This window comes from Anas acuta, chromosome 2, assembly GCF_963932015.1.
Source record: "Anas acuta chromosome 2, bAnaAcu1.1, whole genome shotgun sequence".
Classification (NCBI taxonomy): domain Eukaryota; kingdom Metazoa; phylum Chordata; class Aves; order Anseriformes; family Anatidae; genus Anas; species Anas acuta.
The window spans coordinates 53,592,375-53,619,047 of record NC_088980.1 but is presented as its reverse complement, the minus strand read 5'-3'; the positions used below and the strand labels follow the sequence as shown (position 1 = coordinate 53,619,047).

The following is a 26,673-nucleotide window of genomic DNA, read 5'->3' as shown; positions in this document are numbered from 1 at the left end:
GGGAACGTGGAAATGAGGGGCAGGGGAGGAGGAAGGGGCTGCCTCCGCTGGTACCGCATGTCGGACTGTGTGTCAGCTATGGCATTACGTGCGTTTAATGGTTTTTGTAGGGAAGCTGAGGCGTAGGATTTTTGGAGAAGAATAGCAACATCCAGAGCATTTTGTACCTGTGTGCGTTTTAAGGTATTAACCGTGATGGCTATGTTTATTTGGTGGTGTCCTGCGTGGTTTTAACTGTCCTTGGGTATTTATTCTGTCTTCGTGCAAGTACACGATGAAATTACAGATCACTAGGAAAAATGTCAAACCGTGAATTAAGATGTCTTTCTGGAGAAAGGCTTTGTGTTTTCGGTCTTCCTTTCTTCCTCTTCCCATGCCTCTCTCTTAACCCCAGATTCAGGGCTGTCTGGTTGTCTTATTTTCCGCAGTTTGCGTTATCATGTATGGAAAACCTAAATGATTCAGGCTTTTGTTTTGGCTTCTACGCTAATTTGTTTTAAGAGTTGAATACAGCACAGTTCTTGTTTCAGAATGATTAGACTGTAACTTCTGCATGTTCAAACTACATTACCAGTTTTCGACGCCCAAATAGTAGTTTAGACTAGACAATCGTGTTGCCTGACACCAGAGAAGCAGGCGAGCAGGGCTGTTGGTGCAGACCCAGCCAGACCCGTGCGTTAGCAACTGATGAACAGATTTTTGCTCAACTTCATCACCTCCTGCCACTTGTCATTGCGTTGGGGTTGCTGAGTTAGCTTTCGTGTTTGCTCGCACCAGGGAGGCGAGCAGCCCGTCGTGTGGCTGTAGGCAGGTTTAGTTGGTTTTCACGTGAGAGCGCGAAGAGGAAGAGTCCTGGAACAAGTCTGTAGGTCAGGAGGTATTTAGGCACAGAGTTTCCTGATGCCCTTGCGAATTGACAACCTGCAGGTGAATTTTGGCAGAAGTTTCAAAATTTTGAACTTTGCCAAGGTCACTTGGAAGTGCAGAAACCGGTAAGTAGTCGTAAATCCATGTCAGCTGAATTTGAGGTGTACCAGAAGTATAGCGGTCCTATGCTAAGGATCAACCTTGTCGTCGTCTTCTGAGTATGTGCTATATAATATCTGTCTTCAGGGTCCGTGGAAAGTTGTATCCCAGCATATGCCGTTGACTGTGTTTCTGAAATTAAACGAGTGTTTTTTCTTTCAAGCAGGGAATAATTAGCAGAGTGACAGAAATGGTTAAAAGTATATTACCGGCGTGGCTGCAGAAGTATTTCAATAAGCGTGAGAATGAGTGTGCAGCTGCAAATAAATCTGCAAACCAGGCGGCGACTCCAGTAAACCAGCATCATAATTACGCAGATGGAGGTACCCTAAATGATGGGAGATACATGCCTGAACGAGCGACACTTAATAGACAAGGTACGTGAAAAATCATTCGGAATTCTGGCCACCTGTATTTATTCACAGATTTCTAGTTTTGAATCCGAATATCAAAAGGCAATTGGAAGGAGGGTTTTGACAGAATGAAAAAAACAAACAAGAAAGTCGAAACAACTGTTTGTGAAACTGTCTTAGCTTTAAACTGTCCGCACAATTACGAAGCATACCTCTTATGCTCTTGGAAGGCATCAGTTAACTTTACGTACTCTATTAGCCAGGTGCTAAATGCTGGAAAGAACTCATTTGCAAGTGTGCTAGGTTGCATTTTCCATATTTTACAAGAAACGGAATGAAAACCTAATTGCGTAAGGCAATTCAAAAATGAATTTGCTTTGCAGTCTTCAAAACAAAATAATAGATGCTAGAATGGCACAGGAAAATTCCATCTCGCGTCCTGACTTTTTTTGTTTGGTTTTGTTTTGGGCTTTGATCAATTTAGTCAAGTTCCTTGTTAACTTAATGGAGAACTAGGGAACTTGTGCATGGATGTGGTTTATGACATTATTATCCTTAAAATATTCAATAACCTGAAGGTCTACGCAGGGGGAAGGGGTGTCTTTGAAAAGGTATTGGGAGCGTTGGCAACGAGGTTTGTAACCCCTTTACTGCATAAAAGATGAATTTGTCTTATATCCGATGCCTCTCACTGCTACTGTAGTCTTATTGTATAAATCCGCACATACTCTTACTGGAGTTTCTCTTAAATTAGCTGTTTTGGGGACCTCAGCTTTTAATAAGTAAAGAAGTTTTGTCTGAGTGTGCGTAGATAACCATAGGTAAACTGGAAAGTCAGTTGCTTCTGTTGTTGGCAGAATCAAAAAATAATGCGGAAATAGCTTTGCCTCCAATCTCATCTAATTGTAAACAAGGAGATTGATTGCTTTCTGTGTAGCTGTAGCTTGGGAGTAAGTTTGGAGAAAAGAATAGAGAAGGTCTTCATGACTGAGGAACACATGTTGGCTTTTCTATGTAACTGTGTGAAAGGAGCTTTCAGTAAGAACAGCTGCACTGCAAGCTTACTAACTCCAGGAGATCAGGAGCAGGTGGACATCCTAGAACCTTTTGTAGCTTATGTAGCTGTCTGTGGGTGTTACTTGCTCTGCTTAAGAATAAGATATTTTTTAAAAATTATTACTTCATTTTTAAACAAATGTGTTTCTTCAGCTCTGAGGTATCAATGTGCTGGAGCCTATATTCCTTGCTTAGGTGGCCTTCAGCCCGAATAACTTTGTGTATCTCAAACAGTACTGTTCTAAAAATCTGCTCATGGTTTGGAGAACTAATTAGTGGTACTGCAGTGGTTATGAAGATTGAACTAACTAGTTTAAGCTTGAGTGCGAGCATCAAGAGGATAGTGGCGCAAAGTCATTTTAATGGCCCAGATTCCTGGGGGAGACTGTAGGCTTTTATCAGGCCACTGGCATTGTTTGCAGACCCTTTGCTTCAAGAGGGAAAAATGCTCATCTGGTTACTTGGGTCAACGTACTTTTCCCTTGGGTCAAAATCCCCGTAGTTAATGGGTAGGAGGTAGTGTTTTGCCTCTAAGATGAGCTGATCTGGTAGAACTTGGGAAAAAAAGTACTGCAAGTGTTCATTTTCATGCTGTGTATTTAGATTAATGACCTTTGTTCCAACATTATATAAGCTGCAGTGTTACCTGTGCCTTAGCATGTAATCTCAAATTTTGTAAAGCTTCTTGCAAGCTGTACATGCGAGGAGGAGTATTTGTGTTTGACTTGGTGAAAGGCCAAGTCAGTGTTAGAGCATTTGAACACGGGGTCGGAATCTGGTGTTGTGAAACCTCACAGTTAACTTCTTCTGACTGCAACATTAATACTCAGTACTGCAAGCAGTGTTGTTGTTGTAGCCAGACAGTTAGATGAAACCGTATCTGGGTGAGGAAGAAGTTAAATTTGGCTTCTCTATTTCTGCGCTTAGAACTTGGCAATAGCATGGCTGTTGATAGGAAACAGGTTTTGGCTTCTGTGAGCTTGTCTATAGCAAAGCTAATTATCTCCCTGTTCTTGTCTAGAACCATCCACAAGTAGCTCAGCACTGAACTACCCAGTTGCCTTAACAAGGCCCGCTCTTCATCGGAGCCATTTGAATTATACCATGTCGGATTCTTCTGTCCCACCTTCTCAGCCCTCCACATCTTCAATATCTGGCATTGGCAGTCCTGGACTCTCTTTCATAAAAGAAATCAAAGATTCTACCTCTCAACGAGACGATGACAACATGTCAAGAACCGGTGGCTTCTCCTCTAGAGCATCTGACAAAGGTGATTTTTCTGTTCTCTGTTTAGTTGACTTTTTTTTAATGTGAAGTACTTTGCGTTCTTTAATATTGCACATCACCTTAGTAAACAAAATAGGAGAATGTCAGCTTTGGATGCAAGAATTAAATTTGTTTTAGTGTTTTAGAAGTGTATAATCCTATCACCTTTTGAATAGAAGCCTGCTTTGGAATAGGTTTGTGATACCCTGCTGTTACAAAGAGTCGATGCTGAAATACACACTTTCAGCTAGGTTATATGTAAATTTTGAACTGGGATGGTAGGAAATCAGGCTGACTTGCTGTAGCTTGACAACTAGGCTGATTGTCTAGAAGGAAGAGTGACTCAGAATATCTAACAGACAAGACATCTGGTTAAATGTGAATAAGTGTAGGTGACAAATAGAATCACAAGATGTTTTCCTGTGTTTTAGCAGGAGAAGATAAGGAAAGTACTCTGACATAACACGTTGCGGGCTGTTTTTTTGACCTTTCTTGGTAGAAGGCTTCAGCTGTCAATACTTTCATGTCTTTTGCCAAATTCCTTAAGGAAGGCACACCATTTTAAAATAAGAAATAAGCATTGTGTCGATGTAGATTGGTACCTAGGTCTTCTCATTGAAAGGGCAAACAGCAGGTTTGCACCTTTTTCTAGTCCCCCAGATAGACAGGGACTGAAGTGTCCTCAGCAGGTTTTTCAGAGAACTTGTGTATGGTTGAGAGTAGAGTTGCTGGGCTTTAGCAGTGTAACCTGAGTGCACTACAACTTTCTGGTGTGTCGTCGTAAAACGTGGGAAGAAGATCGTTAACTCTTAGAGCAGCCTTCTAGGAATCTTCCAGGTGTAAAACCTGTGGAATTATGATCTGTGCTGGCCTCCAGCCTTTCACCAACATAGAAAAAAGCTTTGTCTGTACAAATGCACTGATGTTTATGCAGTTCTCTTTGCTTTTAGCACAAAAGGAAAAAAAAATCTTCTGCACCGGAAGCACAGTATTAACTTGTTAAGATTGCTGAAAACTACTTGCAGCTCAGTGAACAGTTTTCAAGTTTGTAGCTGTTACTTGATTTTCAGTCTGTACACGAAGCTGTTTAAAGAAGCTGAAGCCACGTTTATTTTTCCGTGTTGAAGAACTTGAATTAGTGTGGTCTTTACTGTTAAAGTTCTGTATGTACTAGAGACGTTTACATTTAACATATATGTCACTTTGGCAGATGTTGGAGTTTTAAAAAATACTTCTTCATCACTGCTCTGGACCACAGAAGCTGATAGAACTCATTCCCTCTCGCAGCATTCTGCAGCTAGCTCTAAGAAACCTGCATTCAGTTTATCTGCTTTTGGAGGAATTTGTGCTGTAAGTACTGCACAGTCTTTCTTTTAATCACTTTGAATGTGTAGCTGTTTTTCTGTCCACTTAACGTACTGTGTTTCTGTAGGCACGCGGAAGCACATCTGACTGTAAGAAAAACCAGCCTGGGTATTCTCCATTTTACCCTGGAAAGACGGTCTATGGTGGTGCAGCTGGAAAATCAAAGCCGTCGATGATAGAACCTTATCGGGTATGAGAAAAGTAGGGTAATGGGAAATAGTGATGGAAATAAAAAAGCAGCACTGCCAAAGGAGCTCTGAGCAGGGAGCTGAATATGTGGTACCAGTTGCTCTTCTGCCCTCTTGGTCTACAAAAATAGAAGAGATTGATTTCGGGTTAAGTTCTTTTTTTAGCAGTTTTTACCACAGGTAATACTTGCCAGAAAGAGCAAGAATGACAGTTTAGGCTAGTTGTTGGTAGTTGGGGTTTCCTCTGTTGTTACTTCTTTCAAGAAGTTCCATTTGAGTGCCATTGTCTGCCTCTGACTACATTGCATGGTGTTATTTTAATGTAAATAAAAACAATGGCAGCATAACTTTGAAAAGTTGTGTTTATAGTAGCAAAAGCTACAGTAGTCAAACCTGGCCAATGTTTATCTGTGGATCTTTTTTTGCAAGCATGCCTGCACTCATGCTATGGATCTGTTGTATAAAACTGCGCTCTTTAAAAATATCTAAAATTAACTTTGCTGATCCTTTGCTCTTCTGTTACGTAGAGGCATGCAGGCCTAAATGCAGTCCCAAGATAAGCAGTAACATGCTTTCTATTTTGAATGATTCATATAGTTCTTGAAGAGAGGTATTTGCCCCCAAGAGTTCTTGGAAATAGCATATAAAAACTGCTGACAACTCTGATTAGCTAGAGCTGAATCGAAAAGGAAAGTCAAATCAGGTTTGGTAGGAATGCATTTAAATCAATTTGACTTTTATCAATAAATCAAAAGGAATTTTAAGGAAATTTGGTACGCCCTGGTACAACCTGGTACGCCCCTCTGATTATTATCCTCTTCTGATAGTCCAGGCGGGCAGTGACGACATTGAAGACAGAAGCCTGAAGGCAATCAAAAGAGACTTTAGGGGGCTGGGACGGTTAGTGGAAGGAGCGGGAGTGCAGGTAGTGTTTTCATCCATCCCTACGGTGACAGGGAGGGGTACGGATAGGACAAGGAAAGCCCACCTGTTAAACACGTGGCTCCGGGGCTGGTGCCAACGCAGAGATCTTGGGTTTTTCGACCATGGGGCAGTTTATTCAGCACCTGGTCTGATGGCCGTAGACGGGTCCCTATCCTTTAGGGGAAAAAGGATCCTTGGCCAGGAGCTGGCGGGGCTCATTGATAGGGCTTTAAATTAGGTAAGAAGGGGGATGGGGGTGAAGCAAGGATTGTTGGAGCTGTGCCAGGGGGAACAATGGCAAGGCCGGGGAATAAAGTAATGGCCCAGCTGAAGTGCATCTACACCAATGCACGCAGCATGGGTAACAAACAGGAGGAGCTGGAAGCCATCGTGCAGCGGGCAGGCTATGACTTGGTTGCCATCACGGAAACGTGGTGGGACCAGTCTCATGACTGGAGTGCTGCGATGCCTGGCTATAAGCTCTTCAGAAGGGACAGGCAGCACAGAAGGGGTGGCGGTGTGGCTCTCTATATTAGAGAGTCTTTCGATGTTGTAGAACTCGAGGCTAGGAATGACAAGATCGAGTCCCTTTGGGTTAGGATCGGCAGGGACTACAAGGCTAGTGTCCTGGTCGGGGTCTGCTATAGACCGCCGAACCAGGATGAGGAGACGGATGAGGAGTTCTACAGGCAGCTGACAGAAGTTGTGAAATCTTCAGCGCTTGTACTCGTGGGGGACTTCAACTTCCCTGACATATCCTGGAAGCACAACACAGCCCAGAGAAAACAGTCTAGGAGGTTTCTAGAGAAAGTGGAAGATAGCTTCCTGACGCAGCTGATTAGTGAACCTACCAGGGGTGGTGCCCCGCTAGACCTTCTCTTCACAAACAGAGAAGGACTGGTGGAGGATGTGATTGTCGGGAGCTGTCTTGGGCAGAGTGACCACGAAATGGTGGAGTTCACTATTCTTGGCGAGGCCAGGAAGGGGACCAGTAAAACCACTGTATTGGACTTTCGGAGAGCTGACTTTGGGCTGCTCAGGACACTAGTTGGTGGAGTTCCTTGGGAGGTGGTTCTGAAGGGCAGAGGGGTCCAGGAAGGCTGGGCGCTCTTCAAGAGGCAAATCCTAATGGCGCAGGAGCGGTCTGTTCCCATGTGCCCAAAGATGAGCCAGCGGGGAAGAAGACCAGCCTGGCTCAACAGAGAACTGTGGCTTGAGCTTAGGAGAAAAAAGAGGGTTTATAATCTTTGGAAGAGTGGGCAGGCCACTAGGGAGGACTATAAGGATGTTGTGAGGCTGTGCAGGGACAAAATTAGGAAGGCCAAAGCTCATCTGGAGCTCAATCTGGCTACTGCCATTAAAGATAACAAAAAACGCTTTTATAAATACATCAACACAAAAAGGAGGACAAAGGAGAATCTCCATCCTTTACTGGATGCGGGGGGAAACTTAGTTACAAGAGATGAGGAAAAGGCAGAGGTGCTCAATGACTTCTTTCCCTCAGTCTTTAGCGGCAATACCGGTTGTTCTCTGGATACCCAGTACCCTGAGCTGGTGGAAGGGGATGGGGAGCAGGATGTGGCCCTCACCATCCATGAAGAACTGGTTGGTGACCTGCTACGGCACTTGGATGTGCACAAGTCGATGGGGCTGGATGGGATCCACCCAAGGGTACTGAGAGAACTGGCAGAGGAGCTGGCCAAGCCACTATCCATCATTTATCAGCAGTCCTGGCTATCGGGGGAGGTCCCAGCTAACTGGCGGCTAGCAAACGTGACGCCCATCTACAAGAAGGGCCGGAGGGCAGACCCGGGGAACTACAGGCCTGTCAGTTTGACCTCAGTGCCAGGGAAGCTCATGGAGCAGATCCTCTTGGGAGTCATCATGCGGCACTTGAAGGGCAAGCAGGTGATCAGGCCCAGTCAGCATGGGTTTATGGAAGGCAGGTCCTGCTTGACGAACCTGATCTCCTTCTATGACAAAGTGACGCGCTGGGTGGATGAGGGAAAGGCTGTGGATGTGGTCTACCTTGACTTCAGCAAGGCTTTTGACACCGTCTCCCACAGCATTCTCCTCAAGAAACTGGCTGCTCTTGGCTTGGACTGGCGCACGCTTCGTTGGGTTAGAAACTGGCTGGATAGCCGGGCCCAAAGAGTCGTGGTGAATGGAGTCAAGTCCAGTTGGAGGCCAGTCACTAGTGGCGTCCCCCAGGGCTCGGTGCTGGGGCTGGTCCTCTTTAACATCTTCATCAATGATCTGGACGAGGGCATTGAGTGCACCCTCAGTAAGTTTGCAGATGACACCAAGTTAGGTGCGTGTGTCGATCTGCTCGAGGGTAGGAAGGCTCTGCAGGAGGATCTGGATAGGCTGCACCGATGGGCTGAGGTCAACTGCATGAGGTTCAACAAGGCCAAGTGCCGGGTCCTGCACCTGGGGCGCAATAACCCCAAGCAGAGCTACAGGCTGGGAGATGAGTGGTTGGAGAGCTGCCAGGCTGAGAAGGACCTGGGAGTGATGGTGGACAGTCGGCTGAATATGAGCCAGCAGTGTGCTCAGGTGGCCAAGAAGGCCAACGGCATCCTGGCTTGTATCAGAAACAGCGTGACCAGCAGGGCTAGGGAGGTGATCGTCCCCCTGTACTCGGCTCTGGTGAGGCCGCACCTCGAGTACTGTGTTCAGTTTTGGGCCCCTCGCTACAAGAAGGACATCGAGGTGCTTGAGCGGGTCCAAAGAAGGGCGACGAAGCTGGTGAGGGGCCTGGAGAACAAGTCCTATGAGGAGCGGCTGAAGGAGCTGGGCTTGTTCAGCCTGGAGAAGAGGAGGCTCAGGGGCGACCTTATTGCTCTCTACAAGTACCTTAAAGGAGGCTGTAGCGAGGTGGGGGTTGGCCTGTTCTCCCACGTGCCTGGTGACAGGACGAGGGGGAATGGGCTTAAGTTGCGCCAGGGGAGTTTTAGGTTAGATGTTAGGAAGAGCTTCTTTACTAAAAGGGTTGTTAGGCATTGGAACAGGCTGCCCAGGGAGGTGGTGGAGTCACCATCCCTGGAAGTCTTCAAAAGACGATTAGATGTAGAGCTTAGGGATATGGTTTAGTGGGGACTGTTAGTGTTAGGTTAGAGGTTGGACTTGATGATCTTGAGGTCTCTTCCAACCTAGAAATTCTGTGATTCTGTGATTCTGTGAAATGAAAACATAGGTTTGCTGGATCTGTTCTGACAGTCCAGCTCTGCAATAGAACGAGGGCAGTAGCTCACTTAGGGGAAACCTTGAAAACTTGTGGTTCAAAGCTGGGAACCCTCTTTGGTCAGCTATTTTTGTTTTCTAACAATATTAGTGGATTATGGTAACAAGAGGAACCAAAATACTAGGCTTTTAAAGGAGAGAGAAGCTTGCTTATTGCTGCTTGCTGTGGATTACAGCGATGTACTAGAGAGTCCAGCGAAGGGCCACCAAGACGATCAAGGGTCTGGGAGCACCTCTCCTCTGAGGAGAGGCCGAGACTGCTGGGACTGTTCAGCATGGAGGAGAGGAGGTTCGGGGGGGGATCTTATTGATGTATGTAAATACCTGAAGGGATGGTGCAAAGAGCATAGAGAGCCATTCTGTTTTCAGCGGTGCCCAGTGCCAGGTCAGGAGGCAACAGGCACAAACAAAATGAGGTTCTGTCTGAACATCAGGAAATGCTTTTCTCCTGTGCAGGTGATGGAGCCCTGGCACAGGTTGCCCAGAGAGACTGTGGAGTCTCCCTCTTTGGAGATCTTCAAGAGCTGACTTGATATGGTCCTGGGCAACCTGCTTGGGGTGGCCCCGCTTGAGCAGGGGGTAGAGCAGGTGATCACCAGAGGTCACTTCCAACCGTAACCGTTCTGTGAGTCTCACTTGTGTTTTTATATGCTGCATGGTCTGCTTCCTGTCTTCATATCGTGTGATAAACACAGAGGGGTTTAACATGGGAAGAAAAAAGTCACACCAAGGGAAGTTTTTGCATGATATTTGAAGTTGGGTGGTGCAAATAAACAGTTTACTTTTTCAGTGTAATATTTAGATCTGTTACAGTTGAAATCGGATCTTTATCTTTTAAAACAAAGATTTGCAGCCAACTTTAATCTTGGGGGAAGGGAGGAAGCAAGAGAGAAGTAAAACTAGTTCCTGGTTATGATTGTATGCACTGATTTTAAGATGGTACACCTACACCATCGTGAAACTCTGAGGTCTGTGTTGTTAGCGAAAGCACTTTCTGTACCACAAGCCTTTTCTTGAGTTCTGTTTCCCTGATTACTGCTTTGGAGGCCTTAGCAGTCCTAGCATCATCCGTCTTGATGACTTTTACAAGTCTGGATTTCTTTTATTACTCGCGCAACAAGCACGAGCAAGATGCACTGAGGCCCAAGGTAAACTTCGTTGTACTCAGCATGTACTCTTCTTTACGGCTTGAACTCCCAGTGACTGCATTTTTCTCTGTCATCAGAATATATTGGTTATATCATCAGTGTAGCCTTGGAACATAAAATACATGCCTCCTTAACTCGGAATTGACCATTGTAACACTTAAAATGCTAATTTTCCAGGTACAAATGAGAAGGAGAGTTAGGCAAGAAAAAGTGCAGTCCCACGCTACCTTAAGTACCGCAGCACGGTGCATCTTGGAGGCAATGGAGAAGCTGTCAAGCCCTTTGATGGTAAATAGCACTTCTTTTAATCTGTTTTTGCTTCACGTGTTTCTAAAACTTAGTAAATGTGCCATCAAAGGAGAAAGATAAAACTGTTCTTCCTTATGTTGTGTCAAGTTTAATTTATTGCACTATTTTTTCAACAGGATGATGAAAAAATGCCACCTCTTTTGCCGCTGAGTTCTGTAAGTTGACCATGAACCCCCATATTTTTGTTGCAGGGAACCCTCTCTCAGGGAAAAAAAAAAACCCTCTAACATTTAGGCTTTATTTTTTCCCTTAGCCTCCAGACATAGATGAACTGAATATTCCTGACCTTCAGCCCAAACGAAGAAAGGTAAGAACCAATAATGTCTTAAGATGAGGTAGATAACTTCTCTAATGCTTTATCACTATTAGAAAAATTTTCTCAAACCTCAATGACAACATACGCATCTAATCCAGGTAATATTGGCATCTATCTACAAGAGATGAAGGGCTGTAAAGATTACTCACGTTAAGATTTGTTATCTTTGTAAGTTGAGAGCAACGACTCTAGAACACACGAAGTAGTTTTATCTTGTCCCCCAGTTTGGGGTGAAGCTGCATATTAAAATTCCTGTTGAGGAAATTTTTTCTCTTGAAGAAATGATCACAAACAGAAAAATACTGCTTGACTGGTCATATAGACTTTGTACGGACTTGGGTGTTCATTTAGGCACAGCAAACTATTTTTCTGCTTTTTATCACCATTCAAGGTAAAACCAAGGAAAATCGTTAATTTCTGACACTATAAATCTTATGCTCCTGAATTCCTATTTGGAGGTAGCACAGAATTGGTGATAGTGCTGTGGTAAAGCATGATTTCCTTTCATTTTGTTTAAAAAATGAAAACCAGTCATCTTTTTTTGGTGACTTTAATTAGGGGTGTCATTGGGTTTATTAAATTGCAAAACCCTGAAAGGACCGCTTTAAGATGAGGTGACTGAAGGAAAGAACAGGATGTGCACACTCTTCATCTTCTGTTCTAATGAGAAAAGGGACAATGTCTGAAGAAGTTTCTGTGCTAATTCCTTGATTGGATGTATAATTAAGTTTACAATCACTTGAGAGTTTGCAAACATGTCAGCTTTCCTGTGCCATCTTTTCACCATATGCCAAATGACAAAGGCATTGAGAAGTGAAGTCTATCATAAATATTATCCAAATAACTAAAAACAAATCTGGTGTGAACTCTCAGTTCTATTATAGAAACACACCTGTGATAAGGCATTAAGAAAGATCTGCCAGATTTGCAACAGTGTCCTGGTTTCAGTTAGCACAGTTAGCAGTGCTGCAGTGCCGGACATGCTGGAACTTCAGTATGAACTTGAATCGAGGGCAGCCAAGTGGTACGCCACAATTGATATCGCTAATGCATTTTTCTCCATCCCTCTAGCAGCAGAGTGCAGGCCACAATTTGCCTTCACTTGGAGGGGAGTCCAATATACTTGGAATAGGCTGCCCCAGGGGTGGAAACACAGCCCTACCATTTGCCATGGGCTGATCCAGTCTGCGCTAGAGCAGGGGGAAGCTCCTGAACACCTGCAGTACATCGATGACATTATTGTGTGGGGTGACACAGCAGAGGAAGTTTTCGAGAAAGGGAGGAAAATAGTCCAAATCCTTCTGAAAGCCGGTTTTGCCATAAAACAGAATAAAGTCAAAGGACCTGCACGAGAGATCCAGTTTTTAGGAATAAAATGGCAAGATGGACGTCGTCAAATCCCAATGGATGTGATCAACAAAATAACAGCTATGTCTCCACCAACTAACAAAAAAGAAACACAGACTTTCCTAGGTGTTGTGGGGTTTTGGAGAATGCACATCCCAAATTACAGTCTGATTGTAAACCCGCTCTACCAAGTAACCCGTAAGAAGAATGAGTTTGAATGGGGCCCTGAACAACGACAAGCCTTTGAACAAATCAAGCAGGAAATAGTCCATGCAGTAGCCTTTGGGCCAGTTCGAACAGGACCAGATGTAAAGAATGTGCTCTACACTGCAGCCGGGGAGAACGGCCCCACCTGGAGCCTCTGGCAGAAAGAACCTGGGGAAACTCGAGGTCGGCCCCTGGGGTTTTGGAGTCGGGGATACAGAGGATCTGAGGCCCGCTATACTCCAACTGAAAAGGAGATATTGGCAGCATATGAAGGAGTTCGATCTGCTTCGGAGGTGGTCGGTGCTGAAGCGCAGCTCCTCCTAGCACCCCGATTGCCAGTACTAGGCTGGATGTTCAAGGGAAGGGTCCCCTCTACGCATCATGCAACTGATGCTACATGGAGCAAGTGGGTTGCACTGATTACTCAGCGGGCTCGAATAGGAAACCCCAGTCGCCCAGGAATATTGGAAGTGATCATGGACTGGCCAGAAGGCAAATACTTTGGGATATCATCAGAGGAGGAGGTGGGTCGTGCTGAAGAAGCCCCACTGTACAACCAGTTGCCAGAGAATGAAAAGAAATATGCCCTGTTCACTGATGGGTCCTGTCGTATTGTGGGGAAGCATCGGAGATGGAAGGCTGCTGTATGGAGTCCTACGCGACGAGTTGCAGAAGCTGCTGAGGGAGAAGGTGAATCGAGTCAGTTTGCAGAAGTGAAAGCCATTCAGCTGGCTTTAGACATTGCTGAACGAGAAAAATGGCCAGTTCTCTATCTCTACACCGATTCATGGATGGTAGCAAATGCCCTGTGGGGATGGTTACAGCAATGGAAGCAAAACAACTGGCAGCGGAGGGGCAAACCCATCTGGGCTGCTGCATTGTGGCAAGATATTGCTGCTCGGGTAGAGAACCTGGCTGTGAAAGTACGCCACGTAGATGCTCATGTGCCCAAGAATCGGGCTACTGAAGAACATCAAAACAACCAGCAGGTGGATCAGGCTGCTAAGATTGAAGTAGCTCAGGTGGACTTGGATTGGCAGCATAAAGGTGAATTATTTATAGCCCGATGGGCCCATGACACCTCAGGCCATCAAGGTAGAGACGCAACATACAGATGGGCTCGTGATCGAGGGGTGGACTTGACCATGGACGCTATAGCACAGGTTATTCATGACTGTGAAACATGTGCTGCAATCAAGCAAGCCAAACGGTCAAAGCCTCTTTGGTATGGAGGACGATGGCTGAAATATAAATATGGAGAGGCCTGGCAGATTGATTACATCACACTCCCTCAAACTCGCAATGGCAAGCGCCACGTACTTACAATGGTGGAAGCAACCACCGGATGGCTGGAAACATATCCTGTGCCTCATGCCACTGCCCGGAACACCATCCTGGGCCTTGAAAAGCAAGTCCTATGGCGACATGGCACCCCAGAAAGAATAGAATCAGACAATGGGACTCACTTCCGAAACAACCTTATAGACACTTGGGCCAAAGAACATGGTATTGAATGGGTGTATCACATCCCCTATCATGCACCAGCCTCTGGGAAAGTTGAACGATACAATGGCCTGTTAAAGACTACCTTGAAAGCAATGGGCGCTGGGACGTTCAAAAACTGGGATACGCATTTGGCAAAGGCCACCTGGTTAGTCAATACTAGGGGATCTACCAACCGAGCTGGACCTGCCCAATCAAACCTGTTACGTACTGTAGATGGGGATAAAGTTCCTGTAGTGCATGTAAAAAATATGCTGGGTAAAACAGTCTGGGCTACTCCTGCCTCAGGAAAAGGCAAACCTATTCGTGGAATTGTTTTCGCTCAGGGACCTGGATACACTTGGTGGGTGATGCAAAAGAACGGAGAGGTGCGGTGTGTACCTCAAGGAGATTTAATACTGGGTGAGAATAGCCCATGAACTGAATTGTACCATGTTAAATAGTATATTATACTGTATGTTATCACTACCATGATTACTATAGGTGACTAATTAGAATGTATGGAAAAGAGTGTAACCTGAGCATGACATAAATGGTATGGAATAAGGGGTGGATAGATGTCCTGGTTTCAGTTAGCACAGAATTAATTTTCTTCCTAGTAGCTGGTGGCATGCTGTGTTTTGGCTTAGGATGAGAAGAGTGCTGATAACACCCCGATGCTTTAATTGTTGCAGAGCAGTGCTTATACTAAGCCAAGGACATCTCAGCCTTTTGCTCTGTCCTGCCAACGGGCAGGCTGGGGGTGCAGTAAGAGCTGGGAGGGGACAGACCCAGGACAGGTGACCCAAACTAGCCAAAGGGGTATTCCATACCATCTGACGTCATGCTAAACAATATATAGGGGTGGCTAGCCAGGGGGAGGGGGCTGGACTGCTCGGGGTTAGGCTGGGCATCGGTCAGCGAGTGGTGAGCAATTGCATTGTGCATCACTTGTTTGTACATACTATTATTACTTTCCTATTATCACCATTGTATTATTATTGTTATTATTTTATTATTATTTTTTTATTATTATTTTCCTGTCTTATTAAACTGTCTTTATCTCAACTCATGGGCTTCACTTTCCATTTCTCTCCCCCGTCCCAGAGAGGGAGGGGGGAGGGTGAGCGAACGGCTGCGTGGTGTTTAGCTGCCGGCCGGGTTAAACCACGACAAACAGAAAGCCTGAAGTTGTCAGCCACTAAATGAATGTTGCACGCAGCTGTCACTGGGTAGGAGGAGATAGATTGTCTCTTCATAATACTGGAATTCATAATGCTTGGCAGGAGAAGGGTAGCCCTTGATGAGAAGCAATTATTTGCGAAGGAGATGATTGTGTGTTTTCCTGCTGAAGTGAACGTGGGGTTGACAGAACACTTGTGCACTCAGGCTAAACTTCTGCAGCGGGTCGCAGTGATGTGGTATTTTTCTTATTTCAAGGAACTGTACCAGGCAGAATAGCTCTTGGTGTATTAAATGCCTAACTGGGGGAATTAATATTTTTCTTTTTTACCTTTAAACCAGCAGTGACCCATCGTTCACTCGAAGGAGATTTGTGAGCTTCCATAAAACGTATTTTATTCAAGGTTTCAAAATGAATGTAATAATTTTTAGAAAGATATATTTTTGTACACTTCATAGGTGGTGTGAATTCTGTTACTAAGAGTTGGGAGATACTGTGAAACTAAAGCTGCAATGTAAACCATTTTCTGTTGGTATTGATTTGAACAATAGCATACTTGCTAAGACTGTATCTTCTGATCCTTAAGACTGCAGGTGGAGCCATTGGTAAATCTTTTAGGCTTCAGGGTTTGTTTTCTGTTTGACAGTTCAGTTAAGTCAGTTCTGCAGAACATGCAGTGGTCTGTGTTAAAAAGTAACTCTGGTCTGTGAAAATGTGTTGAAAAATGAAGTCAAACCCACTACTTGATGTGCATCTAAATGCACATCTAAAGCATGGGATCATAGTTTAATGAATGAGATTATTGTAAGATTGACAACTTTATTTTGAATGTGTTCTATTGTTTGTGTAACTTTGAAGGGGGAAAATGTAGGGAATGTGAAGCCCAGAAGCCTGTATAATTAGTTGCTTAACGCTTTGAATGTTAAATTAATGAATTAAGCTATTAAAAAAAAATCAGTGTGGGCAGAGGAAAAGGTAGGAACATATAGGAACCCGAGTTATTTTAATTATGGTAGCCTGAATTATTTTGTCTACAAAGCTAACTGCCACATTTTGAAATGGAATTCAGTCAGACTTTGGCTACTTAAATATAGCTTTATGGATTTTGTTACTGGTTTTCTGGTGATTTCCCTCTATAGGTTGAATGGTTTTTAGAATTTTCAAATTGTATTCACAGAGTTCCAAGACCGATGGGAGCTTTATAGTTCTGTAATTTGTTTTCATCAATAAATATTGGAATTATTTTGGGTAGACGTCAGGATAAAATGATTGCTGTTTCCCTTTCAAAGCTGGACTCCCAGAATGAGTCCCCGCATCCACCTGTAAAGAGACTTGTGAAACCAAGGTTAAACCTTCATTCAATGCATCGGGTCCAGTATTCTAAACCAGCAAAGACTTCAACTCCTGATTCCAGCAAAATTTGCAACAGAGTATAGAATCATAGAATCATAGAATATCCTGAGTTGGAAGGGACCCTTAAGGAACATCAAGTCCAACTCTTGATACCGCACAGGTCTACCCAAAAGTTCAGACCATGTGACTAAGTGCACAGTCCAATCTCTTCTTAAATTCAGTCAGGCTCGGTGCAGTGACCACTTCCCTGGGGAGCCTGTTCCAGTGTGCAACCACCCTCTCTGTGAAGAACCCCCTCCTGGTGTCAAGCCTAAATTTCCCCTGCCTCAGCTTAACCCCGTTCCCGCGGGTCCTGTCGCTGGTGTTAATGGAGAAAAGGTCTCCTGCCTCTCGACACCCCCTTACGAGGAAGTTGTAGACTGTGACGAGGTCTCCCCTCAGCCTCCTCTTCTCCAGGCTGAACAGGCCCAGTGCCCTCAGCCGTTCCTCGTACGTCTTCCCCTCCAGGCCTTTCACCATCTTCGTAGCCCTCCTCTGGACACTCTCCAACAGTTTCATGTCCTTTTTATACTGTGGTGCCCAGAACTGCACACAGTACTCGAGGTGGGGCCGCACCAGCGCAGAGTAGAGCGGGACAATCACCTCCCTTGACCTACTAGCGATGCCGTGCTTGATGCACCCCAGGACACGGTTGGCCCTCCTGGCTGCCAGGGCACACTGCTGGCTCATATTCAACTTGCTGTCTACCACGACCCCCAGATCCCTCTCTTCTAGGCTGCTCTCCAGCGTCTCATCGCCCAGTCTGTACGTGCAGCCAGGGTTTCCCCGTCCCAGGTGCAGGACCCGGCACTTGCTCTTATTGAACTTCATGCGGTTGGTGATCGCCCAGCTCTCCAACCTATCCAGATCCCTCTGCAAGGCCTTTCCACCCTCAACAGAGTCCACAACTCCTCCAAGTTTGGTGTCATCAGCAAACTTGCTCAAAATACCTTCTATTCCTACATCCAGATCATTTATAAAAATATTGAAAAGTACCGGCCCTAAAATGGAGCCTTGAGGGACCCCACTGGTGACCGCCCGCCAGCCTGACGCAGCCCCATTTACCATAACCCTTTGGGCCCTGCCGGTTAGCCAATTGCTCACCCATCGTATGATGTTTTTATTTAGCTGTATGGGGGACATTTTGTCCAGTAGGATCCTATGGGAAACCGTGTCAAAAGCCTTGCTGAAGTCCAAAAAAATCACATCAGCTGGTTTCCCTTGGTCCACCATACGGGTGATCTTATCATAAAAGGAAATCAGGTTAGTTAGGCAGGACCTACCCTTCACAAACCCATGCTGGCTGGGACCAATGACTGCTTTGTCCCCCAGGTGCACCTCAATAAGTTCGAGAACCATCTTCTCCATGATTTTACCAGGTAGACACAAAGTGTCAAGTAAGTACATTTTTGAGCCCTTATATGCCTGTTTTTTTTGTTTTTTTACAATCTTGGAATGTTTCTCAAACCAATTATTATACTGTCTTTGCAAAAAGTACTGATAGTATGTTTGAGGCAAGCTTTAAGGCAGTGGGAACCATTGTGAAATAGATTGAGCTTTTATGGATTTAATTCTGTTTTTGGAATGCTCAGTGTCTTGTCGTTGTTTTCATGATGTCATGATGTGCTATTGAGTCATCCTGTGCTCAGTGAAAGAATATTAAAAGAGAGAAATGTTTTCCTTTTGTGTTCTCATGAACACAGAGCTGTCACTGCTGAAACATGCTGATGTTCTGTGTAAACTATTTCAGGTGAGCTATGTGCTCCAAGTGAGAGCTGACAATGCACTGAGTTATCCTTTTTGATTGCTTTGGTGTAGATGGAGTCTGATAAATTTTCCATAAAATTAAATTGGCATCTCCTTCTGCAAAAACCCCAATGTTTCCAGTATCAGTCTGAGCGTACAAATGACGACGTGTTAAATGTATGGGCTTTTTAGGCAGGAAATCAAACTGAGCAGTCATACTGGTTACTTACTGCTTTTAAATCTTTCCATCTCTGTATTGTTTAGCCAGCACGATCTCCATTTGGTGAAGTTCTAGACCACATGTAGCAGCAACTGCTTAGTTTTTAGGGGAGGTAGAGATTTTTTTATTTTATTTTTTTTGCTTGTTTGTTGATAAATGATAGAAAACAGAAAAGTATGTCCCTTTTACGGGGTTGGTAAACTCGGCCCCACATGTACACAATTTTTGTCATGTTGTTTAAAATAATTACTTTCTTTGGTAGAGAATTTGACAAATTTGATTTAGTGTTCTATCAGTTTGTCCTCAGTGCTGAGTGAAGCAGTGATGCTCACTTTAGCCCCAAAGTTTAACTGAACTGTACCCACAATGCTGAATTAGGGAACAAGGTTAAGTAGGTGAGGCGTATTCAGTGCTATAAAATTAAAAATAAATAAATTTAAAAAACAACAACACATAAGTGGTTTTGGGTACTTTGTGTATTCTGTATCTATTCATGTAAATTTTGAAATAAATTTAACTTGCAGTGGATGAGAGAGAAGACTTCGCCTGTGAAACAGCAAGCAGAACAATGTGGAAGGTATGACATTTATTCATTTAAAACTTACTTGAAGGAAGAAAGAAATCTCCTTTTCAGTACAGTCTGCATGCTTGCCTTTTTGGAAAGGTGGTGACAGTTGTCAGTAAAAGGAATGGGAAATGCAAGGAAAATTTTGTATTTTGAGGGAACAGCGAAGTCCAGATTGTGTTTGAAGACCAGTGTAACTTTGAGAAAATTGTTGCTTTTATGAAAAGAATGAAGATGAACAATAATAAAATGACTGATACATGACTGATACACCACCACTTTTTATGCCAAGTTTATCCTCTGAGTAGGATGTGAAGATGGGAAACAAGGCATGCTATAATGCTGTATCCACGGAAAGGCTCTGTGCTTTTGGAGGCCTAATTTTTTCCTTCTCTAGGAAATAGGGATCGTTTTGTAGTTTAACTAAATCTTTAGTGTTACAAATTTTGCTGTGACAGCTATTTCATAGTTTGTATGTCAGTTTATTTATAACAAAACAACTTGTCCCTCTTAATGTTCCCTAGGGGAAAAGCTATTAGTTTTAGCTAGTTAATTGCTGGGAGTTTGAAAGCTCTGTCCTCATGGAATGATTCTTTCTGAAGTATTCTTTAGAAGGTAAAGTAGGCGAAGTGAGTCACAGGTTTTTTTCTTTATTTTTTAAGCAAAAACCTGGAAGAAGATTTATTAGTATTTATTTATTTTTAATGCTCGTTTCATGATGAAGTTAATTGTTTGCTCTGAGTTCACATGAAGACCCTGTGTTGTTTAGAATCATTTGAGGCCAAATGCTAACTCATCTCTAAAATAAAAAAAGTAAATCCAGAAGAATTAACTGAATTTCTTCTTGAGGAGACTGCTTTGTGTTATACTGCTTTCTTGGTTTAGGATGTTAATTAATGAGTTAGTTGGTTAGGGTTAGGATGAGTTATCCTCCAGATAATATTGATGGCTTTCCCTTCTGGGCAAATGGTGTTTGGGGTAATAACGCTTGAGTTAGGACGTTTTGCAACCTACCTTTTTTAGGGGTTTGCTGTTTTCCAAGAACAGTAGCAGGGAATTTTGCTGACTCTGCTCATCTGCCAAGCAATTCTTATGTGACCGTGGGCATTCTTTGGCTTGCAGAAAGAACTCAACGTTTTTGTCTTGGCATCTAAAAGTTCGACTTCACAACCACCGCCTTTTTAGGGGTGGAAGCAACTGGCTTTAAGGTTCTGGTACAGGTGCAAACAGCTGCTGGGTTTTATGTTTTTTCAAACTGTTCTGAATTATCTTTGTTAGAACTCCTTTCTACTTCTCCATTTAGGAAGGAGATCCAGAAAACTCATACTGCTTTTGATTTTGTTCACAAAGTTCATTGCAGTGCCCTACCTTTTGTTTGTAGAGTAGGTAGTGGTGGTAGTGTTTTTTGTGGTGCTGGTCTCTGTTGGGTGCCATGTTCTGGAGCAGGAGCACCACAATGATCTGCTGGCAAGAGTCCCTTTGGACAGCTGAGTTGGAATATTCAGTAAATCTCTGGCCCACCAATGCTATATATATGTGTGTGTGTGTGTGTATACATCTATATATATATATTATTTATTTATTTTTTTTAAGCCGGACGAGGGGGAACGGGCTTAAGTTGCGCCAGGGGAGTTTTAGGTTAGATGTTAGGAAGAATTTCTTTACTGAAAGGGTTGTTAGACACTGGAACAGGCTGCCCAGGGAGGTGGTGGAGTCACCATCCCTGGAAGTCTTCAAAAGACGTTTAGATGTAGAGCTTAGGGACATGGTTTAGTGGGGACTGTTAGTGTTAGGTTAGAGGTTGGACTCGATGATCTTGAGGTCTCTTCCAACCTAGAAATTCTGTGATTCTGTGATTCTGTGATTTTATAGTTGATGTTCAAACAGGATGGTTAACTGTCTTGTTTTTCTTGTAGAGGGTCTAACACCTGTGACCAGTAGCAGTGCATCGACATTTTCTGCTCCTTCGGGAGAATTTCTGGATTGAGACAAATTTAAGAAGCCTGAAGGAAGCTGGGATTGTGAGACCTGCTTGGTTCGAAACAAAGCAGAGGCCACAAAGTGTGTAGCCTGTGAAAGTGCAAAGCCAGGCGCCAAAGCAGATCTCAAAGGTAACGCTTACTGATTAAAACGAGGATGCATGTTCTGTGTTTTATTTTTTGTTTTGCTCTGATTTTTTTTTATTTTCTTACTTTTCAAGCACAATTATTTTTTCCTTTGAGGTGTGGTGTACTTGTTCATTTTTCCTATAGGAATATTGCCTCGATAAGATAACAGCTGTTTCCACACTTTTCCCCAAGAATAAATTTATCCTTTCTAGAGAAAAGCTTTCATTAATGACATGCTTGTTCTTTACATGCCCTGCGTGTTGTTCATTTGGAGTGCAGACTAAAAACATGATCTTTCAAAGAAGTTTGTGTACTTTTTAAAGCCAGGTGGTAGACAGAAAACACAATTGTGAAAAGGTTGATGTAGGGAGGAAGCATGGCGTTTTCTTGTTTTACTGTTTGGTGGGTTGTTTTTTAAACAGTTTTGACTGGAAAGATCAGGACTAGAGTGTTGTTAAAACCTTCATGTACTGCAGGTACCCCATGGGTTACAAACCTGATGTTCACTTATTTCTGCAGGTTTTGGTTCTGCTACTGTGTCCACAAATGCTGCCTTACTATCATTTACATTTGGTGTTCTTGCGTCCTCATCCTCTGAGTCTTCTCATACATTAGATAGCACGGGAAGTTTCAGATTTGGAGAACAAGGGGGCTTCAAGTTTGGCATTGCCTCTGAATCTGCATCCTCCAACAATGTGGTTGGGGGATTTAAGTTTCCTAGTACACCAGGGGACTTCAAATTTGGAGTTTCATCCTATCTTTCGTCTTCGCTTGTCTGCTTATGTCCATCAAAGAAGAACTCTGAAACTATACTAGAAAAAATTGGTGAGATTTGATATGTTCGTGTACTAGAGCTTTAGAAAAAGTTTAATTCATGCATTGTGTGTCTTCTGCCCTAGTTACTGGTATGTACACAATTAGCAGCAATTCCTTTTTTGATCTCAAAGAGTTTTGACACTAGGTTTAGGCAAAAAATTGTGACACCTTAAGGAACTTAAGGAACTTAATCTTGTACAAGCACAGAAGTTGGACTGTCTCAATGCTAGCAGTACAGCTGGTGGTAAAATCATTAGTATGGTGAAATAGAGGCCTCACCCGAGCGTTTTTCAGAGAAAAAAGAGATGAGAGCGAGGATCTTACTCCCATGTACTTGTGCCTGTGCTACAGAGTGTAGTGCTGTTTCTCTACTACTACGAAAGTCCAAAAATCACTTAACAGTCACTACACAGTTCTGCTTTCCTTTACTTTGTTAAAAGGCTGCAGTAGAGGATTGGAGTTCTTATTGATGATCACTGCGTGGAAAAATTCTGATTGTTAACTGTCATTTGTATGACTTATCAGCCATGCTTTAGAGTATGGAATTCAGTATTAATTCCAGAAGTGGTCAGGGAAAGGACGTTGGCTAGTAATCCTGAACAAAAGCAGTGTTGAGGGCTATACTGATTTTAATCGCAGTATTCTTCTAGTTGATCTGTTCCTGAACAGATCTGTTTTGGGGAGATTTGGTGGCAGGGGAGGTGTGTGTGTTTGTTTGCTTCCCCTTCTAGTTAAAGTTCTGGGGTTTGGTTTAGTCAGGAAAATTTCATGAGGCACCTTGTGTAAAAGGAAGTGTTAACCAGCATTTTTCACCATGATGTAGTCCCTTAAAAGTGTCGTAGATGAAAAGGGGCCATAAAGGCTGGGGGAAAAAGTTAGTGGGAAACTGAGAGCAGGAACACATTCAGTAATGAGAGAGCAGCAGCTTAGGGAAAGCTGATGAATGACTTTAGCAGATAGTTCTATTTGAAGTGTAAAACAACACTCAGTACTTTATAACGGTGGTCTTAACAGCAGGTTCTTCTCCATGGCTCCTAAAAGCACGTCTTGAAGGCATTCAGGTGCAGTGAACTTAGCTGTAAGAGTTGGGCTGGTAAGCTTGGCCTGATCTGAAGCTGTAGGCACAGGGCTGTCATTTCTGAACAGGCTACAAAAGAAGCTGTACCACTGTGCTTTTCAGTGCTCCCTTTAGCAAGGCCATAAAACTGGTGCAGAGTACCTGAAAGATATTTTTGTTTGAAGAGGTCAGAGGTACTGCTTAATACTGGTTCAGATAATTACAGCCAACTCTTGGTGTTTGTGACCAATACATAAAGCCTCGAGACTGCAGGGGGGCGTCCTTGCTCATCACAAGTCTTCCACTCCTTGATTTGTGGATGGCAGCAATCAGCATGTGAAATCTGGATCGGACGGAATCACCAGTACCTGGAGCGTAACCGAGGTGTCGTTCAGGATTGCTCTTTGTACAGGGATTGAAACGGAGTCTGCTGTAGTTCCTTTGGCGTCTTGCAGTGGCTCATGTCGTGTTCTTCCTCTCAGATCAAGGAGCAGCAAAACCATCCTTCAGCTTTTTGAGCTCTGCTTCCTCCAGCGCAGCCATACCCACCACTTCAGCCAACAGCAGCAGCGTGTTTGGCAGCGTCACCTCTTCCTCCAACCCTGCACCGGTCCCTGCACCTTTTGTGTTTGGACAAGCCAGCAACACTGTGAGCAGCTCCACATTTGGCAACTCTGCAGAATCTACGACATCTCAGTCCTTTGGCTTCTCCCAAGAAAACAAACCAGCAACCACATCTTCCAGCACTGGTGTAGCCGTTGCTCCGTTTGTCTTCGGTTCAGGAGCCAGCAGTAGCAATGCAAACCCTGGATTTACCTTTGGAGCCACAACCACATCAAGTTCAACAGGTACATTTAAAAAGACGTTTTTCTCATTTTTGCCATTAGATAGCAGACCAAAGAAAAACGTTGACGCCTGGGGCTCAGATTTTCACAGATGGTCTGGGAAATACAGGATAGAAATGAACTGGTATTGTTTTGTGCAACGGACAGCCCCTTACTGGCTTTTAATTTATTTGGGCACTTTTCCCCATGAGAAGTATGGTTTCCCTCTTCTCAGTATCGGTCCAGTATTTAAGATTAGAAGATGAGAAGTCAATTAATTACAGCTTCCCTAATTTTTCCCTCCCGTACCTAAATCTCTCAAGTGTTGTAAATAACATCAAGATTTGCCAGGTCAGTCCTTTACAAGTACATATAAGCATAGTATCTGTACACACAATTGCTGCTTCCTAAGGAGTGGCTTCTAATGAGCACAGTAGCAAGTGTTTCAGGTGTCTGCCATGTCACTGAAGGCAGAAATGAGAATCTAAAGTTTTTCTTGGTGTTCGAAATGCATTACTCCCACTGAAGTCCGGCATGAATTTAGCCGTGTAACACGGCTGAAACGGCTAAATAATGGAATGGGTATTCCTGCTAGCTTAGCAGTCCTTGGAGACAGATGTAGTATCTTCCTTACAGGTTCAATTTTATTTTGATCTGAGGGCTTAATCTTGTCATTCATGGAAATTAAATTTACACTAGTTTTTGTATACCACATGCAGAGAAAGAGCCATACTAAATTACAGCCATAAGCAGATCAACTGAACCTGCAGATTAAGCCATCTTTCAAAAATCTTCGCAAAAGATTTGTTGTTGTTGTTGTTCCAATGCAGAAGCCTTCAAGTCTGTGTTAACTGCTACCATTTATGTTTTTCTTCTTGGAAAGAAAAGCAGCCAGCCATTCCAAGTTACGGTGCAGTAGATGGTGTTTTCTGTTGCACGATGGCTGCTTACATTACATTCCAATTAATAGTGCTGTTGAAAATGTCCCTTTTTGCTCAGCAGATGTGCTGTATGTTCAGAGTCATTGTTCAATCACGTATTGTTGTTTCATTATTTCTGCTGGCCTTGAAGAACCGAAACAGCTAACTGAATGAGCTTGTTATCCGTTATGGGAAGGGACAGAATTACTCTACTAAACTGAGTTTTTGAGTATAGTTAGATTCCTGAAGGCGTGATTTGGCCTCCAGAACTGATAATGGTAAACACTTGGACAGGGAAGGGGTGCAGCTGCTGGCAAGAATGAAAATACAGCTCCTAATAGATCAGGAGCTGTATTTTGAACCTTTATATATATATATGCTGATTTATGTATTTTAATGTTCTATGTATATATAAGTGATATAAGCAGCTCTTAGTAAATATAAATTAACGTGTACCGTTTGTGGGAGTTTGTTTCTAGAACATGAATGCCTAAGACAGTAATTTCAGCCTAGACAGCCAATGTGTTTGAGATGAATGTTGTCCGAGTTGTTAACATGCACCTTTTCTTGTAAGTAACATGAAAAGCAGCCAGCCGGGATAGGGCTGAGGTAGTTTGTTGTTTTACATACTTGCCTGTAAACATTAAGATCTATCTCAAATATTTGAAGTATTCGTTTACCAGACTTGGAAAATGTGATGCGTAGAGTCATTCTACAACAAAAACAAACAAACAAACAAACAAAAAAGCCCTGCATATACTGAAATTTCTCTTCTGTTCCCTGAGGGTTGTCCTCTTCGTTTGTGTTTGGCTCTGCTGCTGGCCCAGCATTTGGTGCCTGTCAGCCAGAAGAGGTGGAAGACAAGAAGATGCACCTAAGGAAAGGTGCAGAGAAGGGTCATACTTATCTGTGCTGTACCCTGCTTTGTCTCTTAACATCTCTGCTCCTTTAGCAGGTAGGAAGTACAACTGCTTGTTTTCAGCTGTGTAACTGGTAACCACAAGCAGATACAACTTCTAATTTGTCTCTAAATGTGTGTGGGGGGACTTGAGGAGTTGTAGAAAACATGAAAGCTTATATCTTTGTTGCCTCGCTTTTAATTACTTCAGAACATGGAACTATTAAATTATAATATTGCATGTTCTTTTAGAAATAAGGATAAGGTGTAGGTCACTTAAAAGCTCACAATTTCTTAGTGTCTTGGACAACGCGAAAACGTTGTGGACTACTACAGTTTAAGAAAATGAAGAAGACTTCTAATCGTAGTCCCCTTGGCTATGTATCCTTCTTGTCATGGCTAAAACAATTGAGACACATCAGAAATGAAACTCCCGAGTTGTGAATTAATAATATTAAAAGCGTTGGACAGGGTGAGCATCTAAGAAACTGACCTCAAAGTTAAGATTATTCTTGCCCCTCCCTCACATTTTTTCTAGCTGACGGACTGCAATAAACTGAGCGTTTGCAGCTGCATTCCTTGAGAAAGACAGAAGACAGATTCTTTCAACCATGGCAAACCAGGTAAGATCCTGTGGTGAGAAATTCAGGTTTGTAGTGTCTAAATGGATCCCAGAACCATACTCAGAATTCCTAGTAAATGTAAAGCTGAAAT

At 43.4% G+C, this 26,673-nt stretch overlaps 2 protein-coding genes across 9 annotated transcripts in view; both read left to right on the top strand.

The window, feature by feature from the left end:
• Positions 1 to 19,585, top strand: part of LOC137851607 (nuclear pore complex protein Nup153-like) — a 60,389-nt gene extending 40,804 nt beyond the window's left edge. For 3 of the 8 annotated variants that reach the window (XM_068672889.1, XM_068672891.1, XM_068672890.1), the window contains exon 10: positions 19,296 to 19,584. In XM_068672889.1, the coding sequence (XP_068528990.1) occupies positions 19,296 to 19,442 (147 nt within the window). In that variant the 3' untranslated portion in view covers positions 19,443 to 19,584. Of the gene's footprint in view, positions 1 to 19,295 lie in introns of all 8 variants that reach the window. The other 5 variants (XM_068672884.1, XM_068672883.1, XM_068672882.1 and 2 more) reach the window with 3 other exon arrangements.
• On the top strand, positions 1,202 to 16,849 carry LOC137851905 (nuclear pore complex protein Nup153-like). Its single transcript, XM_068673002.1, has 8 exons — positions 1,202 to 1,403; positions 3,457 to 3,705; positions 4,912 to 5,051; positions 5,134 to 5,256; positions 10,747 to 10,857; positions 10,995 to 11,033; positions 11,132 to 11,185; positions 16,703 to 16,849. Exons 1-8 carry the CDS (start codon positions 1,217 to 1,219, stop codon positions 16,847 to 16,849), a joined length of 1,050 nt encoding a protein of 349 aa, XP_068529103.1. The 5' UTR covers positions 1,202 to 1,216.
• Positions 19,586 to 26,673: the final 7,088 nt, after the last annotated feature.